Source organism: Acartia tonsa, chromosome 4 (genome assembly GCF_053477335.1).
Source record: "Acartia tonsa isolate MP-2025a chromosome 4, ASM5347733v1, whole genome shotgun sequence".
Lineage (NCBI taxonomy): Eukaryota > Metazoa > Arthropoda > Copepoda > Calanoida > Acartiidae > Acartia > Acartia tonsa.
The window spans coordinates 14,034,092-14,055,042 of record NC_137263.1 but is presented as its reverse complement, the minus strand read 5'-3'; the positions used below and the strand labels follow the sequence as shown (position 1 = coordinate 14,055,042).

Sequence of the window (20,951 nt, the reverse complement as noted above, 5' to 3'; positions counted from 1 at the left end):
TGGGGTAGATTCATAACAATGTAGGGTCCAGACCTTTATAGGCAGTCCCATCCCAACTATTGCAGGCAACCATCCCTTTGAATGCACGACATTTGTCTGGTTTGTCCTAACTGTGCATGGAAATGAGTTGCGCCTGTTTTCAGCTAAGGCATTCCCCTTAATCTTAATCTTAAAGGGATAAGACAATGGGCGATAAATTGATGTGCATTCCCAATGATGATAAAAAAAATTACCCCTTCTGTAGATTAAAATTAGTGGTTGAAACGTGTGAACACTCAACTTAATTAAACAATCAATCAAAATTCCTAAAGTTGTTAAGCCAACAAATAAGTACACGTTTTTTTTAAACTTTGGGGATAAGTGTAATAAACAGTTCATTGTCCCCTCTCTGTGGTCAACTATACCTGACTGCTGAATTGTGGCAGGGCATTGCAGTTGAACCTGGCCGTCCTGCCAATCTCCACTATCTGGATCCTAGGCTCGTTGATGGTAATTGTTATGGGTATGGAGCCGGGAATTATATCTGTTGCACCATCTCTTGATCCACTGCTGTTGGATTCCCCATCTAGTGAAAATTAAGTAATGTACAAACAATGAAGTAGTAATGATAGAAAAAAAACTATATTTACAAGTTTTATTCATCCATAAGTAGCAAAGCACAAAAAAATGGACAAAAAGTGAGTTATATAGTGTTGTTCGTTGGTCATAAAAAAGAGCAGGATGAAAAGAGCAAAATCACGAAATCTTCACAAACAACAGCAGTCTTTCTTGAATAGCAGCCGAGAAAATTTACATTCTTACATAAAGTTAAAGCTGGACATACAGACAAAGTCGATTAAAGAGTAGTTTAACTGCCAAAAACGGAGAAGTATGAAAATTGTGAGCTTGAATATACTCCACTATGACAAGAATAAAAGGGCTTCCCAGAAAATCAAAAGTTGAAGTGAAAGATAGACAGATAGACATCTTACTTCTTGTTGATATAAGATAAACAATAAGCTTAATTTACAAAGCATAAAAAAACTATCTACAGTTGAAACAAGCACGCATACATCCAATATACACATTGTTTGGTACAACAAAAGAAAATGACGTCATACAATACAAATGACCAATGATAGGCCAATACACAGACTAAATTACCAATGGCAGGCCAGTATACATTTTAATTGTCCAATGGTAGGCCAGAATGACGTCATTTTATATAGGTACTATAACAGGCTGAAAGTGGATGTCATAGTATAAACAATTAATGAAAAGAAAAAGTGATGGTTAATAATAGAAACAAATTATCTAAAAAGCATTACAGGCCCAATAACACTTGAAACTTGTAGAGAAGCTTCTTTTCTGAAAAAAAGCAGAAAGTAAATGTTTAACACACAACACTTCACAATCCCATCAAGCATATAAATGTCAAACAGTTACTAACAGAAAAGGGGACAGAGGCTCACACATTTTTTTATGAATTAATATCATGCATAAAAGGGCTGTACCTAATCCCCTGGTAAAATTAAGGTGGCTGGATACACCCTATAAATGTCCAACCCCTATACACCCCCCCCCCCTCCCTTGAAATGGGTCTACAACCCCCTAAACAGCCAATGGAAGTGTCAAGTTTAAAATGTTACACCCCCCAAATTAAACACAATTTTATGCATTTGAATATTTTTTTATATTATTATCATGTTAAACTTTTAAATCTAAATTCTTATTTCACACAAATATTGCATAGTTCAAATATTTAGATCTGCGTCCCCTGTCCCAGCGAAAAGATGCAAATTTCTAGGTCTAGCTGTTAGTGTAAGCTCTATATAGGTAAACAAATATTTTACAGTTGGGACGATTAATTGATACTATAGATACTAGAGCGAATAATCTTTTTTTTCTAGTTTATTGATCTTAAGTTTCTAAGATCTCAAAAATAATTTATCAATGTTTTTTTTTATAGTTTTAAGTTTGTATTTGAAATAGATTATTTGAGTTTGAATTTGTATCAATTAATCGTCCAGACTATTTTTAATCACACAAAAAAAGTGTTGATTAATTGTTAAGTATTTTGTTAAATGTGATATTAAATGTAGAATATATGATTATGGAGAAAAATATATTATATATATCAAACTTATGATTATATATAGACATATGTATATGTATTTTTTAGATATTTAAAAAGATTGTTTCTAACTTAAAAATTAATGTTCTTGTTATATTATAAATGTATTTACAAGGTGTTTCTGTTAATACTTTTTATGTATAGTACAAAGCGAATCCCTTAGCGGTAAGTTTTTTACTGTCAACATACAATTGATGATTTTTCCCCCCTTTAAAAAAATTAAGAGCGGTGATGATTATCCCACCAAACCAAACGAGGAGATATTTTAGCCCAACTCTATGAAAAAAGTGAACGTCCTTACTTGTTTGTACGCTAGTAAAGCTGGCAAAAAAAAAGAATTATTAGAATTTTAAATTCTGTACAATTAATAGATATTTTATATCAATATTTACATACAAAAGTTGACCTGCATGAATAACAGCCGTGAGCTGACCCACAATAAATCCTTGAGAATTCCTAAGGTTACAGTTGACCAGCCCATGCTCGGGCTGTATGACTAGGGTGAGGTGCCTGGTGTCGCCCCAGACGTATCTGTGCATAATGTCCTCTAGAACCTCTCTCCTGCTCATCATGCGCCTCTTCTCATTCATCCTCACCATGCTCAGCGCCTCGAACTCGATGTGAAGGCGCTCGTTGCTCTTGTAGCTGCACTTGAATGTGACACAGGTGCCCGCGGGCTCGTGGACACTCAGTGGTGACAGCTCCATCATTATGCCACCTAGAATTCCATATCAAGCAAAGCATGCAAAAATAAAAATATAAAGCAACGACACAAAAATTTTAAATTAAAAAAATTAAATATAAATCAGATTAAGATTTTCATGATTATATATGTCAAATTTTTTATGAAAGATATGTATAGATTAAATGTATTAAAAATGTTAAAAACCATGAAATCAATGTCTGAATTTATGGAAAAACTAAAATTAAAGCACAATAACTTTAAAAGCCTTTTAAGTATTTTTAGAATTATCATATAAAATTGAGTTTATAACATCTAGGAAAATTTAAATTAAATGCAGCTTTAAGCATACCATGCTGAACAAGCAGTACAAAAAGTAATGCATCTTGATTTCAAAAGTTAAGTTTTATTATTTGCTTTCACCTTACATGCTTTTGAAAATTAAATAAATTTTATGTTTAATTTGTTCTGTTTATATTTTCAAAAATAATTGTTTAAAATTGCTAACTAAATATGGTTTCCCATGCAAACGAATAAATCTGGCAGCCAAGACAAGAAAGAAAATTTCCCAAACACACAAATCCCAACTAGATATGTTACTATACCTGTGTACTGGCACATACTACCAGAGTATCCAGGTTTACAGTTGCATTGGACCTGAGTGGATGGCAAGAGGCTGCACGAGTTCTCATTCTGATTACAGGGACACCTGACACATCTGCCTCCGGGACCTTGACTCCTGGATATATTTATACATATAATCGATGTATTATTACTTGGATGTTGCACCAGATTTCCATGTCATCTGATAATGTGATGCTCGCAGCTGGCTAAAATAACGATATTCTCCATCCACCTCCTTTACCCCCTTCTCTCCCCTCCTAGAGTTTCCGTCAGGATAAAAGAATTTGTAGAAAAAAAAAAATAGTAAATTGAAATAAAATGGTATGAAAAAAAAACTTACACGTCATTCCAATCCCTGAAGTATCCAAGGGCACAAGCCTCGCATGACAGACCAGCATACCCAGGAGGACACCTGCACTCCTCAGCACCGGACACCAGAGGACCTCCTGTCATCTGTGGTACAGCAATATCCAGCATGGCCTTACGGATGGCCGTCTCCATGGTGCCCTCGGCCATTGTCGCTTTCACGTATATTCCCTAATATTAAATCTTTAAATGAAATAGATTAAAAATGTTTAATGGATCATCCAAAGAAAACGAAGTAGCGGGTATTTTCACAGTATTTTTTCTCCTACTACTAGCCCCTATAATCCTGCGGGGCCTATTTTCTACAATGCAAGGCAATCATTAACATCTACCTAACCTAAATAACCTATAATAAGCTAGTGTGAAAATAGTACGAAACCCACTGCTTTGTTCTCTTTCAGTAATCCAAAATGCTTAACAAATTTATTACTGATGGATGTCTGTAAGTTCCATGGACCTTCTGTTGAGATTACTGTGACCTATTTACTAATTTCCTCTTTTACAAATATATGTTTAAAATTAAACCTCTACATCCGCCAGAACAGAAAGAATATCCTCCCGCGTGGCTGGGGTTTCTCTGCCTCTTTGTTGCACCATCCAAGTTCCAGGTAGAAATGTAAACTTATTCCTAATCTCCACTCTTGACTGTCTGACCAGGCCCGACATCTCTGGATAGATCAGAGTCTTTCCACCAGTGCTTCTGATGATCAGAGCTGGATCACTTCTTGAGCTCGGCCTCGTGGTGCCTCCTTCAGAAGTATATCTCTGTATAATTGTGAGATTACCACCAAAGGCGCCGATACGGTTACCGCTCACTTCAACCGGCAGTTTCCAGTACAATACAGAGCCTCTGTCCTCGCTGGTCAACCTGTACACGTCCTCCTGGGTCACCTCGTCAAAGGTGACCTGGTTCCGCCTGATCTCCTCGCCCTGGTTGTCTGCCAGGGAGTACTCCCTGTTGTGTGCGTTCAGGCGCATGGTGGACCAATACAGGCGCGCGTCTGAACACTCGTTGGTCACTCCAGAACAATAACATCGGGAACATCCTTTAGATATTATTTATTAATAAACAAAAATAAGCTTCTAAAAGTATCTAATAGGGGTAAGTAATTATTTTTTCTTCGGGGGGGGGGGTAAAAGGGGTTGTTTTTAGGGGCGATTTTTCTTGGAAAAGTGGAGGGAGTTACCCTCCCCTAAAATAGTTATAAACCTTCCCTTTACACATAGAAGTATTATTGTAAAGGAGACAGACATCCTGTAACTTTTGTTATAAGATTAATTAGTTTCATTCGAACACAGTAATAGTGTCTGACTGATTATGATGTAACAAAAAAAATTAGCCAATGAGAGGCCGTTATTGACCAATGGTAAAATTTATAGTGGCCTCTCATTGGCTAATTTTTTTTGTTACGTCATAATTAGTCAGACACTATTACTGTGTTCGTTTCATTCATGTACATGTGTGCATAAAATAAATAAAAAAAAAATACCTTGTTGACTATCTTGACTAAGGCCAAAGGTGGCGGGTTTACACCTATCACAGTTTGTTCCCTCTACATTTTCCTTACACCTAACAGGTAAACATATATTCAAAACAAGCATTTTGTCCCGGCTACATAAATAAAAATATGAAACCAAAATTAAAATATCTTCATGTGTATAACAGTGGATGTGTAGAGTACTATAAACTATACATTAAAGAATGATTCTCTTTTTATAGCACGTCCAAGCTTTTTTCGTCAAAAACTCGAAAGATGGTGGGGGCGGGGGTAATTAAAGTTTTTTGGGGGTGCTCTTGAACATCTCTGCAAAGATATATTTAGAAATAAAGTTTTTTTTCGGGTGGAATTAACCACATTTCAGATAACCCCAATTGGTTCAGTGGTTAACAAGGGACAGACAGACAGAAATTGATGACCTGCAATACTGATCATTGACACAGTTTAGATCCAGGCTTCCTCTGGGATCACAGGAACAAGGTCCAACAGATTCTGGTAGGCAACCTCCGCTCACACGGTCCTAAGATCGATAAATTATTAATTGAATGATGCACCAGATTTAATGCACTCTAAAAAGAGAAGCTCGCAGCTAGCTAAATTAACGATAACCCCTTTACCTATCCCATCTCCTCCTACTGTATGAGACCAATATATGTAGGGATAAGGGATAGGAAACCTAGCCATTAATTAGGTCCCGGTCTAGATTCTAAAGGGATATTGCAACTTTTACCAATTCCTAATTAAATCTTGTCAATGGCGGACGCTCCCAAGTAGCTATTGCTCTAAACCAATAAGGATTGGCCTGTTTTGTACCAACCAATAACCAATTGGCGGATGAGAATATAATAAATGCGGCAATGAAAAATTTTTTTATCTTGTCTGCTTCTAAATAAAAATAGGAATTAATAAGAAAAGGTGTTTGATCATATCAACTTAATTATCAAATCTGCCCAGAGTTTTACATAAAAAAATACCATATATAAAAAAATAGAGTGATTATTTTTTGGAAAGTAGGTAGCTACGAATTATTCATTTGGTAGTTTATAAATAAAATGTTGTATTTTAAATTTTAATACTTTATACGGAATTGATTAAAATACCTCAGTAGTATTATATGTTAAAAAGTAAAAAAAATATTATTCATGGAACAAGAAAAATTGATAGAATGTTACCCAAGCGCTAATTTACTCGTTAAGAATTTTAATATGCAATGATAAAATAATATTTTCAAATAAAATTTTTACTCTTTAATAAAAATACAAACAAAATCTGTCTTAGGCATACCCAGTGATAGCTTTCGGAAAAATTCAAATTACTAGAGTAAAAGATAAAAAAAATTTTGGGAGACAAAAAAAAACATCATAACGTGAAAAAGTAAAAAAATATTATTCATGGAACAAGAAAAATTGATAGAATGTTACCCAAGCGCTAATTTACTTGTTTAGAATTTTAATAAGCAATGATAAAACAATATTTTCAAATAAAATTTTTACTCTTTAATAAAAATACAAACAAAATCTGTCTGAGGCATACCCAGTGATAGCTTTCGGAAAAATTCAAATTACCAGAGTAAAAGATAAAAAAAAATTTGGGAGACAAAAAAAAACATCATACCGTGATTTTAAAAATCCATTAATATATTAATTTTACTTTAGACTAGCTACCTGAATTTTATTCTATTCTTTATCTACACACACACACGCAGCTATTTCATTAGCGTTGATAACAAACTAATGCACCTTCCCATAACTAGTTTTTTAGGCCTAGGCTTGAAATAGGCCTGAAATAATATTTTCCTATGTTTCCCATCCCTTAACCCTGAATAGATGAGGTCCATAGCAAGCTTAATCGACAAAAAAAATTTCCTCTTATTAAATCTAATACTATCGGCTTCGCACCTAGAGGCATCAAGGGGCACTTGAAGGAGGGGAGGTTTATTTAGGCAATTTTATTAATTTTTGGTATTTTAGATTTTTTAAAAAGAAGACAGACCGACAGACATCTTTCTACTCTGTACATTATAGATATTCAATTAGATTAGATTTTATTATGTGAGTCTCTTTTTTCGTAAAAAAAACCTATAAACCTATATCTTTATTTCTTCCCATTCACTAACCCTTTATGGAGGTCGAAACTTTAGTAAGTCTAAACCCAGAATGTCATTCTTACCTTTCTATATCCAGGTTCACATTCTTACCTTTCTATATCCAGGTTCACATTGGTCACAGTTAAAGCCTGATGTATGGTCGCGGCATTCCTACCAATTAAAGTAAGCATATTAATCGTTATAGAGGAAAAAAAGAAAACAAGAATTAGTTCCCTAATTTTTGTTTCTTTGGGTTAGAAAATTGTCAACAAAATCATCAATACGATGGATGTTTTTTTCAAAGCTCTTTATAGTGCAATATAATGGACTATTCTAATATAAGTCATTCGGAATTCTTCGGCCAAACGTTTTTAATGTAACCTTTTTTTATAGACACTATAAAGAGCTTCATTTTTAGACATTTCTAAAACAGATTTAAAGAAATGATTAATATCCGCTGGATTAGAACCGGTTCTAAGCTATACTAAAATTTTATGTATAGAATCATATTACAAACAATTTTCCACGAATATTAAAATAAAAATCATAAAAAGTTTAATTCTTATAACTTTTCATTTTCATACCTGCGGACAGCTATCTATTATACGATGCTGTAAATAATTATTAAAATTCTAATGTAATTATTGAATTAAATCTTTATAGAACACCCTTAGCATGACAAAAATATTACCAGACATTCTCCAGTTTCTGGATGGCAGGTGAGGCTCTTGCCATTACACTGGCAGGGTGTACAGGTGCCCAGGTAGGCTCCATATCCTGATCTGGTATACCCAGGTGCACACTCCTCACATGATAAACCCTAAACATAGTAATTACACTGGCAGGGTGTACAGGTGCCCAGGTAGGCTCCATATCCTGATCTGGTATACCCAGGTGCACACTCCTCACATGATAAACCCTAAACATAGTAATTACACTGGCAGGGTGTACAGGTGCCCAGGTAGGCTCCATATCCTGATCTAGTATACCCAGGTGCACACTCCTCACATGATAAACCCTAAACAAAGCAATCTATTAATTGATAGAGAACTTAAAAATGGGAATTTTAAAGAACACCTCCCAAAGCAAGGAGGGAGTGGGCATTGAACTGTAAACTAAACATACTTATTGGTTGGTTTTTAACTTTGGGTAATTTCATGAAATCTTGATTGATTATAAAAATCTTCCAAACTTTTCCACCAATTATTAAAATCTTTAGAAGGGGTTTATGTTTATCGTTATTGGGGGAGTACGTAAATTTATACTCAATTGTCTTGTCCCTGTAGACCCCTTGACTTCGACTTCTTCATTTTAAAAACCATTAAAAGCATAAATACCTTGAATTAAGAAAATTATTTCGACTCCAACATTTCATAATTTTTTCTATAGAGTGAAAAATTAGGTATGAGGTATAAACAACAAGCGAATTAAATCTAAAATAGTATTTGGGGGGCAGATGTAGAGGTCGTCAATTTAAAATGTGTTGACTCCCAACGACAGCTGAAATTATAGGTTTAGTGATTTTTTTCCGAATTAATTTCGTTGTTGGTATAAGCTGGTGAAATCTATTTAGAGTGCATTATGGAGCAATATAGCTTTTCTTTATATGTTTGATCCCTCTCTCTCTCTGTAATGATATTATTTAAAGAGAATCTATCCCATAAAACAATTGTAGCAAGATCGTAAATCTAAATAAATTTAGTAGCTGTAACATTTATTTGTTTCCATTACTGTTGAAAAATATTAAATTATGTGATCTATATCCGGATCTATACACAAAGTATACTGTTTTACTCAACAAGAAAGTATCATAACCAAAGGCATTAAACCTGCAAATGTGGCGTAATTAACTTAGCGCATCCGCTCGTTGTCGCAACGGAGATAGGTTCGAATCTCTACCAAACATCGCGTCATAACCAAAACGTCAAAAGTAGTTTCTACTACTGCTGTGTCAGGTACACGACATAAATTGTTTGAATAAGAGTGGATGCCTGGGCCTTAAAAAAAAGGCGCAATTCATTAACATGCAAAGTTAGGACTTCCAGACAAAGGTCGTGCAATCAAATGATTGGTTGTCGAAAGAGCATGTGACCATATAATCATGCACAGCATTTAAGCAATATTTGTTTCTGAGATGCACCAAAGATCTTGTTGTGTATGCCGTCTTCATAGGCTATCCTCAGGCTATCTGACCAAAGGTAAAAAAAATGGATAACTTATTAAGCTAGGATAGTTAAGGTGTAAAAAAGCTTTTCAAGATAATTGCAAAGAAATGGATTGGAAATAATCTTTTCAAACTAAAATTTCAAACTTCTGAAAAAGTAAATTTCGGTAGCTTTTCTTAAAATTTAAAATTACTCGAAAACAAATTTTTTTTATATATCTGAAGGTAAACAAAACAAGCCGTTAAATTAACAATTAACGGAATGACAAACTGACAAAGTATCTATGTAGAGAGGTTTTCATACAAATGCATGTTTTGTTATTTCTAGCCTAGATTGCAAAACTAAATATGCCAAAGTCTACATGTGACTAGGACTTTTATTTTATTCAATTAGATTTTGTTCACAAAGTTTCTCTACAATAATTTGTATAGGTTGGTTTGTCTGTTGGCAACCTACCTTAAATGTATCCCTAATTAGTTTTTATAATGCTAATAACCAAAAAATTGGGCGGGGATTAAACTACCTTCTGAAAAGAAGAGAGTGGCGTGTACAGATTATTGCCAGGGGGTATAAACTTTGATAGGGTGATAAAAGGGGAAGGTAAAGGGGGGGGGGATCAAGAGTTTAAATAGTTTAAAGAACGATTTTAAAATGCTTGAACCCTGTCTTTAGGATGCAGGTAGAATGAAAGTGAGAGTTGTAGAGTGTCAGAACTTAATAAGCTGAATATAAATGCATAAAGTCTAAACAAAATTGTAAGTAAATTAGCTGCAAAACTGCACAAATACATGATACAGTTTAAGGACATACTAACAGTTTTAAGACTTGATTAAAGAGGTGCTTCGCTCATAACATTGTAACTTGTTGTAATAGGAACAGTATTCAAAAAATCAAGATAAATAGGATTATTATAACATAATTATAACATTGATGTCAAAAAAGTAAAAAATCAGCATGTTTTAAATGGACGTACGGACTTTATGGTAAATCGTACCTAATTGGTATAGGAACCATCATGCAAAGTTTGAAATTCTACCTGTTTAAATTAACAAAAAGAGCTAACTGTCCCGGACGAACGGACGGGCTGATCCTAATTATAGAAAAGCATTGCTTTTTAAAAAGTTTAAACTATTTACCTTGTAACCTTGCGGGCAGACACAGCCCTCAACAGCTGTGGCGAGTGGTGCTCCTGTGGTGCGGTTGACAGCACAGTCCAGGCTCAGACCAGATATACTAGATACAACAGCAGTTACCAGTACAATACAATAATAACTAGCTCTCATCATTCCCTAGATTGTCTCGAGATTTACCAGTTTCTTTATAGTAGTTTCATTTAAATTTTGTGTGCATAAAAAAATTTCCAAAAAATATTGATTATCTGTTTAGAAACAGGTTTAGACATCCAGCTAAATTTTTAAGTTATGATATGATGATTTCACATAGGCTTACACGCGGCTATTGTACGCCTTTCAAGCCCTGGTGGCCTATCTACTATTATTTTCTTTTAGAACTTAGTATTTTGAAAATAACATACAAAGCTACCTTTCAGAGAGTAATATTAAAAAAAAATTCTTTCAGAAAAGATAGTCAGAAAAAGATTTCATATAAAACAATGAAACTGTTTGTTTTTATATAAGTATGTAAATAAGTAGTAAATTATATGAATCGGTAAATGATAAAATTCGCGCCGTTTTAGATTTAAAGTGGGAAAATTATATAAGTCGCTCTAGAACACCATAGTATTATCAATATCCTCACTGGGTATTACAAAAAAAGACAAAAATTGTTTATAAATATAAAAATAATCAATAAAATTGCATTTATCCCTATCATAGTACTTTGAAATGTCGAGACACCTCAGAAATATTTGCACCGGGTCACATGTCTTAACTAAGCGCCTCACTATCAATATAGTATGCAGTGGTTAGCTCAAGCTCGACTGAAAGCTCTCAAATCTTTTCTATTTTTTTCACTGCATATTTATGAAAATCATTTTTTCCCGGTTGTAAATTGGCAAAATTTAAATAAAAGAACTGTCTTATGTTATTAAAATTTTAAAAATTTTACTTTAATTGTAAAATATTTTTTAGATAGTAAAATATAGAGAAATAGACATCCCTGTGTTTTGAGCTTTAATTGTTTTTAATTGATTGCACGAACATGGGCACTTTATATATTTTGGCAGAAACACAAGCACAAGGAGTAGGAACAATCATTATTGATTTAAAACACATCATTATGTTGCCATTTTTTCCTCGCAAAATTGGAGCAAAATTGCGCTGCGATATTTGCAATTTTAATTTACTAAGAATTCATCATGTTTTCATTATTTCAATGTTAAACATAGTATTTGTACTTTGCAGTTGTAATAGTTACATTTTATAGAAAAAATGTATTACGGACCTTTTTTTATTTTAAAAAGTTGAACCGAACAGTCTTTGTTGCAAGTTTTTTGTGTGTATAATACCAAATATGTCTGAATTAAGATAGTAGGCTTCAATTTTGGAGATGCGACGCCGCAAATCAAATATTTCTCTAATAGGGTTGTCATGGTTTTATTTTTATTCAATTCAGAATAGTTATTTCTCGCATTGTATTATAAACAGGTTTTCGAGGATATAAGAAGTTTTAATCTTATAATTGAGTAATAATGGAGAGGGACAAAGCTCTTAAATGATTAAGCAGTGTTATAGACAGAAATACGCGAGTTATGTAAAGATTAGTTTCGTTAAAAACCGAAAAATTTAAATTGAAAAATTGTCACAACCCTACAGCAAAGTTAGAACTATAAATATGCCAAGACTAAAGTAATAAACATTTGGTTACTAGGCACTTAAAACCATTCTAATGGCTTGTAAGATTTTTACTGGAAATTAAATGAATGATAATATAACAAGGATAATTATGTTAATTCGATGCACATCAAGAACAGGATTTGCCAACAAAAAAAGTTAATATTGGCAGTTATCCTATTATTTAAAGCAGAGTGGGCATTTTGTCTGAAACTTAAGATCTCAATAACTACTGAACTGATTGGGATCTTTAATGTAATATTCATTTATGTCACTTGGTTGTTTTATGCTATTTCATTTTCAGATTTAAGTCTTGGGCAGTTATTAAGCTATTTTCAGCCCTTATCTGACCTTTGAAAGAATAAGAGTGCTCCAGATGAAAATTTTCATATAAAGGAATGCTTATGCCTTTGGTAGAGTGTCGATAAGAGAAGCTGCACAACTTAAAGGGAAGAACTTGCAGCGTTTAGCTAAATCTTTGTATTGAAATCATGAACAATAACATGAGCGTTTTAAAATATATTTTAGTCAATAATTTATTAATATACTTATCATAAAAGATGTACTTTAAGGTTGATGTACTTTTAAAAAGATTCTAGGTGCTAGTTCTTTACTAAAGTAGTCGCTCAACCAGCACATTTTGTTAAAGCACCTTCTTGTGTATATGTTTTACTTTAGCTCAGGTTAGTTTAGGTTAGGTTAGGTTATCCGCAGGGTTAGGCAACCCGATGTATAGACGTAGAGTTAGGGCCCCTCACAGGGGTTAGACATAGAGAACAAAAAAACTATCCCTCTCCACTCCCTTTTTTAATTAAAAAAAATAAAGGGGGGAGTAGGTATTTGTTTGTTTGACACTATGAGGGAAGATACAATTTTCATTGACTTTGACTTACCCAGCCTCCATGATGGTGGGACCAGGTGTAGCTCTGATGAGGATGGAGTCCAGGTTGGCCAGGACCATCAGCAGGTCACCACGTTTCACTGCAGGCTTACCATACGGAGGATCAAAGGTCCATTCTGATTCATGCATTTTTACCTAAACATTTGATAATCTTCAAAATAACATTTTCTATTATAAAATATTATTTTTTGCCGGGAGGTACTCTGTATTTTTTTGCTGATGTGGTCTTTTTTTGCATAAACACCTCCATTATGAATATACAACCAACCCTTTGATTGCATTATATTTATCTGGAGTTTTAATTAATTGCATTATTCATTAGAAAATTGAATGTCCAAATAAACTAAACTGACTAAGCTATATTTGCTTGATTCACTTCACTAAAAGAATTATAGCATAATGGTGAAACCAGTTTTTAATGCTGGAGACTTGGTCTTTGCCAGAGTTAAGGGATACCCAGCAGCATGGCCGGCCAAAATCACTGAAATCCCCGCCAAAGACAAATATCACGTGTACTTTTATGGGACCTATGAAACTGCCATTTTAAAGCACAATGATCTTTTCTGATATCCAAGGACAACCAGGCAAAATTTATTGACAAAAATGCAAAGAGAATATTCTACACGAAAGGCATTATTGAGTTAATAAACACGCCTGACATAGCAACCGGCCCTAAGGCCAATCCACTTTCGGATCCGCCAGACATTAACAGCCTAAAATCCGCAAAAGTCCCACTATTTCCTCTAAACCTGCCAAATAATACGATAAAATAAAAGAATAAAAACCTTAAACTTTCTGATATTAGCCTCGATACTGACAGGATCGGAACTGTGAGCAAGCTTCAAATTATTTCCCTAAAAAGAATAATGAAAAAATTTAGTATTAAAAGTTGATATGAAAGGCCTTTAATGAGATTACATTAATATTCTTTTTTTTTATTATTTGTAGAAAATTTTTATGATACGATAAATGATTGTTCGGCATGGCTCAGTACCGGTTCAAACGGGTATTAATCGGTTTGAAAGCCATACTGAATTTACTTACCTTGATCTCAATCAGTGGCAGGCCAAGAGATTTGTATTCTCCAGAATCTTTATCTGGAACATATCTACACAAACAAGAATTATCAAGTAAAAGAGTCTGTTTGTTTGTCTGTCAGTCCGTCTATCAACCGTTACGCTATAGTAGAAATAAAAATTTCTCTGCTCCTATTAAAGCTAGACCTCTGATTTTTCTTGTCAACATCATCATTATAGCGAATTTTTAAGTATATATCATGACTAGAAGCCCAGCTGCTCTAAAGCAGTCCTTTAGCTGCTTTTATTTTTTTTTACTGATTTCCACATGTCTTTGGTGTTCTTGGTCCGATTTTCAACATTTCTGTGGTTAAAAGTATCAATATAATTCCCGTCGTTTTCAAGGATTTTTGTAATAAAAAATGAAAGGACAAGTAGCTTTATTTTTTTATTTTCTCTGCTGCTATTGAAAATTACTTTTTCCGTTCGTCAATCCATTTATCCAATCCATCAAATTAAAGTTGTAATTTTTCTTCTTTAAGATATTAAAATGAATGCTCAGATAAAACATTTTTTTTATTTTTGTAATTTTAATAATTTGCTTTTTACCTTAATGAAAACTCTAGATATCCTCCATAGCATGTTATCTAAAATCATTATTTAAAATTAGATTGTAAAATTAAATTTTCAGTATGGCTTCGAAACCGGTTAATATCCAGTGGAGTAGAACTGGATCTCAGCCTTACTGAAAAAGCATGTAATGCATCGTATTAAACACAATTTTTCACGAATATTAAAATAAAAAACAATACCATTGAACTAACAAAACTGGTTTTATCTTAAAATATTTTATTTTAATATCCGCAGAAAGCTGTCTATAATACGAAGAAGGCTAATGGCACAAGATTGTTGAGTGTTGATTTATAAAAGTACAAACAATCTTAGCTTGGTCCCATTAACCAATATATAAATTTGTTTGTTTAATCTGAGTTAATTGTATGTAATGCTACATTAGTATGGGCCGTGAATATCACATATAGAGTCATATAATAGGCGTTAAAAATGGTAACAACTGCTGCTATTTCTGGTATGTTACACAAATAACCCGCGACTGTCGTTCAATCAAAGAGTTGGTTGTCTAATGGGTCTCACCTTACTTAATACCCTTATTAAGGATTGAGGATTGAGCGCGTTACACTATAATTCAAAACGCAGAGTATTTTCAAGGTGGCGTGGAAAGGACTTGTACCCTAAGCGTCACCCTGCCCCCAAAAGTTCATCATTATGTTACACAAATAGTAAGAGTCAATGGTATGTAAAGAAGGTTACCTTACTGCCAGTAAATTGATAAGGTAGTTGCCAGTAGTACATCATCTCCACCTGATCCAGGAACTTGGCGTAGCTGATCTCCTGCTTGTCCAGGTCAACAGCCAGCTCGGTGCTGGCAATTGGATTCTTTTGTTTTCTGTCTGTTAGGGTGATTCCTATGCTTTCTTCTTTCATATCTAGTTCTTCCTAAAATTCATATTAGATATATTACAATCGTAGCAAATTTCAATAAATGTTTGGGCTCTGCACATTTAATGCTTTCCAAAAGAAATAGGTGATTCGCTCATATCCTATAAAGGCTTCGAGTTTTTAAGAACTTTAATCTTAATTTGGGTGTCTTTCCCCCTCCTTTGGTCAAAACTAAACTTTCCTGAAAATTATGGAATGATTGGTCCAGCCATTTATGAAATCTTAGCGGATATACACACTTACACATACATCTTATTACTTTATAGTATAGCAAAAAAATCTATTTTTGTTAGTGATAATGAACAAGTGGCTGTCCCCTTACTAGAGGGGTATATTAGAAATTTTAAGCCCTAAAGGCCTCAAGGGGCACTTAAGGTGATAGGTGCTAAAATTTTACCCCCCTATTTTTATTTTAGTTATAAAATGAAAAAAGTAAAAAAAAGGAGAGGGGAATTTTTTTGGTTGTTGGTGGTACCCTCCCTCAAAATAGCTAAAAACCTTCCAAGGACCTTTGAGAAGCTAAACTGTAAAAGAGAACCGTATCGTTTCGGCGGTTAGCGAGATTCTTCGCTACAGACTAAAAACACACCTTTTACTTAATATTATAGGATTAAATGATAGATACCTTATATCTATGTAGACCGCTGGACTGACAGTGCGCCCTGTTACCAGCTCTGTCCACAACTCCCATACAGAAACATTCCAGACAACCTGGCACAGACTCCTCAGCGGATTTGAACCTGTATTCTCCACAGGCTGTGGTTCTAACCTCACATCTGGGGCCGGTGTACCCTTCGCGACAACTAAATATTTGTATTTCTCACATTTGCCAATAGATGTTGAAACCTACAGATCTACAATGTACGGGAAAGCTTTATATAGGTTTTGATCATGTTTAAGTTTATTGATAGTGAGACTTTTACAGTGCCTAAAAAATGACGTCATATTAGCCTACTATTGGTCAATCAAAAAGCAACTTGCCTATAATTAGTCAATTAAAATATATACTGGGCTACCATTGGTCAATTAAAATGTATACTGGTCTATCATTGATAAATTAGTCTGTGTATTTGCCCATCATTGGTCATTTGTTTTGTATGGTGTCATTTTTTATAGGCACTATAAAGAGCTTTTTGATAGTCACAAAGACATCTAAGGGAGGGGGGATTTAAAGGGTGTTTATATTAAAGAATAGTTGGTTTTGATTATCGGAAGCTTTTTCGCATATTAAATAAGTCTCTAATATATTTTTAAAAATGCTTAATCATGACTTTTACCTACAGGTTCCAGTATAAGGATCTGGATTTCTGTCGTAGCTACCATCAGCCTCACACAGGGTGCCTAAACAATTTATTTAAAACAATACAAAAACGTTGGACTTACCCCACACAGCACTAAACAAGAATAATCTTCAGTAAGATTATGGTTAAGTAAGATTAATATTGTTGCGCTCTTAAATGGATTCCTGAAGCGTTTAGGCTGTCGTAAGGTATATTAGAGTCCCGCAGGGGCTAGTGGCGTGTCTTGGATCCTGCATTAAAACAATTTGAAGAAAAAAATAATTTTCAAAGAGATAGTTTTCAAAGAAATTTATTTTAGTTTAGGATAAGATTACACAAAACAAATATTGAAATAAAAATTGTTGTCTTGCATTTTAGTGACATTTTAAACTTGTTTGCTTGCGAAAACATTTCATGAAAATTTTTATACATTGACAGAATCATATTTTTCTGTCATCCTGGACTATTTTTGTTGACTTGTTTTTATGGAATTTTATTGTAAGTTGGAACATTAGCCTGGGTCACAATTTACAGCTTAATTTAGTTCAAAAACTCCATTAATTTCGTGTTACGTGGACGACCAAGCTTTTTGTGGGGGGGGGGGGGAGATGGTAAGAGGATGATACCTTCCCAAACCCATTAGATGTCCTTGTCGTGTTATCTTATTATATTCTTGGCTGTTATAAACCTTAATGATTGTTATTGACTATTAAAAGTCAGTTTCTTTGCTAAAGTCACTTTTTGATGCTATAAAATTCGGACCGAGTGTAGTTCATGGTAAAATGTTCTTGGCATGGTAACGACTGTCTTCAAAAATCTTTGTGCTAGCATTAGCTAAATGTTCCACCTTTTGGCAGTTAGCAGCTTAAACAGTTTATAGTTTTTTTAGGATAATCGTTACCAGGAACATTTAACTGCACTGGAACCCAAAATTCTAGTGATAGAAATATTTAAAACTAAAATTTAGATGAGTAAAACTTTTAATATGAGGACTTCTAACAAAAAGTATGTGTCAAACTGTATTAAAACCTTAAAAATTGGCAAAAACAAAGAACTAAAAGTTTGGGGTAAAAAGGTTCGTTTCTAAGGTGAGTTTTTAACTTGATTTGTAACATGTGAATGTGTTTGTGTACAATGTACATATTGACATTTAAGTTTTAACGGTGACTACATTTACATTTTACTTTTGTGTACTGATAGGTTTTCCTTTTGTTAACAATTAGGCATGTACAAATATTTGTCAAGGGGTTATAAACATTGAGGGGATGACCTACAGGATAAAGATGGCCTCCCCCAGTGTCAATTTGTTTTAGCGGTGACACCCTTCTAAACTCTACTTATGCAAGCCCTTGATTAGGATATAAGTATTATAACGATAATTCTATAAAATAGTGAATGTCTAAATTCCTGTTAATTATTTGATGAATATACTTCATAACTAAAAATGACTTTTTTGTGAAACCTATATTTTTTTCTTTAAGTTTTTGATACTCTAAAATTTATAAAAATAGTAGGTTTTTAAAACAATATATGAAACAAAATATCTTATATATCTCCCTCTCGTTATGATACAAAGTGCCTACAAATAGTAGAATGCAATTGTCATATCATTTTTCAAGGTAAAGGTTAACATTTGCTTGAAAAAACACCACGTAAACGTCTTATTTCAATATACAAAGGTTATGTATTATGTACTGAGATACATACCTTTTAAAATATATTTTATTTCCCCTTAACCTCCTTTTTTTCTTTCTTCATGCCTAACCCCTGCGTTGCTACTTTGTACCAATATAACCTAACCTAATCTAAGGTAAAACATTAACACTCGAAAAACTACGCCCCCTCCCCCCCCCCCCCCCTCCCTTTGTTTTTATTTAACATTGGGAGATAATATGTAGTCGCTTTACACTTTTGAGGGAAATCGTGGCGTAATCTCCCTCACAAAAAGAATGTACTCGAACCTACATATTTCTCATTAAAAACGGAGTGGGGACAAAACACCTAATTTAAAAATACCTAATTTAAAAATGCCTAATTTTATAAATGTCTAATGTGACAAAACACCTAATTTATAAATACCTAATTTAAAAATGTCTAATTTAAAAATACCTAATTTTCAAAATGCCTAATGTGACAAAACACCTAACTTTAAAAATGCCTAATTTTATAAACCCCTTACTATAAATACCTAAGTTTAAAAATACCTAATTTTAAAATACCTAATCTAAAAAAACCTAATTTAAAGTATATCTTAAAACTGTTGTTAAATATATTAAACCGGCTGCTACTCCCCCTAGAGACCTCTAGGGGCGATTGCAGTGCGGAGGGGAATTCAATAAAGTCTTTGGGGGGAGGGGGGGGGGATTGAGGGTTCATGACCCCCCCCCCTCCAGAATTTCAAAGGTTAAAGGACAAGGAAACAAATTAATTTAAATTTTTTTTGGTTTCTTCCCTAACCTAAGTAGCCGTAGCATCCCTTTTTTTCTTGGGGGGTGATAGTTAATCATCCCCCATTTTTGTTCTAGTTTGATAAAGAAAGATTGAAGAAATATTAAAAAAACGGAGGGGGGGGGGGATTTTTTCAAAGGGTGATTTCTCATTGGAAGGTGTTGGTAACCTCCCCAAAACCTTCCCATGACATACGGGAAGCTTCATTGTAAAAATGCAGGGGCGTCCAAGCTTTTTTTTTTTGGGGGGGGGGGTAAAATTGCGCGCAAAGCATGCCACAATTTTTTTTACCCCCCCCAAAAAAAAAAAATTTTACCCAGGGGGGAAAATTAGCTTGGGGGGGGGGGTAATTACCTCCCCTGAAATCTGTTGGCAGGGGTAAATTTTGTTTACCCCCCTCCAAAATTGACCCCCGGGGTAATATTTCTGGGGGGGGGGTAATTTAAGTTTTATTGAATATTTAGTATTAAAAATGCGCGCGAAGCACACAAACTTTTTTTTTGTTAGAGATTTATTTATTTTTTTGGGGGGGGGGTATTTACCCCCCAAAAATTGATTGTGTGGGGTAAATACCCCCTCCTAAATGGTTGGGGTAAATTTTAAATAGGGGGGGGGGGGTAAAATGAAAAAAAAATTGGGGGTGCCTACGACATCCCCAAATTCGTTTGGGGGGGGGGATAATCCCCACTTCCCCCCCCTTTGGACGTCTATGTAAAAATGAACCATATTGGTTCATCGACTAGCAAGATCCTTTAGCAATAACAATCAGCCAATTGGATTAATGTTATCAAAATTTTAGGTATTTTAGTGAAAATATTTGATATTTTAGAATTAGGCATTTCTAAATTAGGCGTTTAGATAGTTTAAAATTAGGTGTTTTTAAATTAGGCATTTTTAAAATTAGACATTTTTAAAATTAGGTATTTTTAGTTAGGCATTTTTAGTTAGGCGTTTTTAAATTAGGCATTTATAAATTAGGTGTTTTTAAATTAGGTGTTTTTAACGTAGGTGTTTTTAACATTAGGTATTTTTAAACTTAGGTGTTTTTCGTTAGGCATTTTTAGTTAGGCATTTTTAAATTAGGTGTTTTGTCCCCACTCCTTAAAAACGATTGAGGAAAAAATTGTTATCTTTTTAGGTTTTACTTATCTTTGATAATTTGAATTAATAGACAAATTGAAAATTTGATCGTTAATGACGACTTATAAAATCGACAGTTTACCAAAACATTGTAGATATTTTATTAACCTGTTGATTTTTAAAAAATAATATACTACAAAAGTGAGGCTGCTCTATATCTATGAAATAACTATGTGGGTGTGTTTTCAATGTATGTTTGTCTGTCTGTATGCTGTGTTACTCATGCAAATTATTTTTCTTGTTAGACAGTTCTTTTATACTTTCTCGTTTTATACACAACAATTTTTAAACTATCTCATCCACCTAATCGATATATTATTA

General features: G+C 33.8%; 1 protein-coding gene across 13 annotated transcripts in view; it reads right to left on the bottom strand.

Moving 5' to 3' along the window:
* The window catches only part of LOC145316173 (basement membrane-specific heparan sulfate proteoglycan core protein-like), a 130,801-nt gene that overhangs the window by 33,909 nt on the left and 75,941 nt on the right, over positions 1–20,951 (bottom strand). For 11 of the 13 annotated variants that reach the window (XM_080156505.1, XM_080156506.1, XM_080156508.1 and 8 more), the window contains 17 exons: positions 17,040–17,103; positions 16,388–16,565; positions 15,574–15,759; positions 14,854–14,891; positions 14,273–14,336; positions 14,014–14,082; positions 13,221–13,363; positions 10,672–10,768; positions 8,062–8,190; positions 7,482–7,541; positions 5,704–5,804; positions 5,276–5,355; positions 4,311–4,831; positions 3,760–3,956; positions 3,401–3,534; positions 2,520–2,831; positions 405–565 (listed from right to left, as the gene is read on the bottom strand). In XM_080156505.1, coding sequence (XP_080012631.1) covers positions 405–565; positions 2,520–2,831; positions 3,401–3,534; positions 3,760–3,956; positions 4,311–4,831; positions 5,276–5,355; positions 5,704–5,804; positions 7,482–7,541; positions 8,062–8,190; positions 10,672–10,768; positions 13,221–13,363; positions 14,014–14,082; positions 14,273–14,336; positions 14,854–14,891; positions 15,574–15,759; positions 16,388–16,565; positions 17,040–17,103 — 2,534 coding nt within the window. The remainder of the gene's footprint in view (positions 1–404; positions 566–2,519; positions 2,832–3,400; positions 3,535–3,759; positions 3,957–4,310; positions 4,832–5,275; positions 5,356–5,703; positions 5,805–7,481; positions 7,542–8,061; positions 8,191–10,671; positions 10,769–13,220; positions 13,364–14,013; positions 14,083–14,272; positions 14,337–14,853; positions 14,892–15,573; positions 15,760–16,387; positions 16,566–17,039; positions 17,104–20,951) is intronic. The other 2 variants (XM_080156510.1, XM_080156517.1) reach the window with 1 other exon arrangement.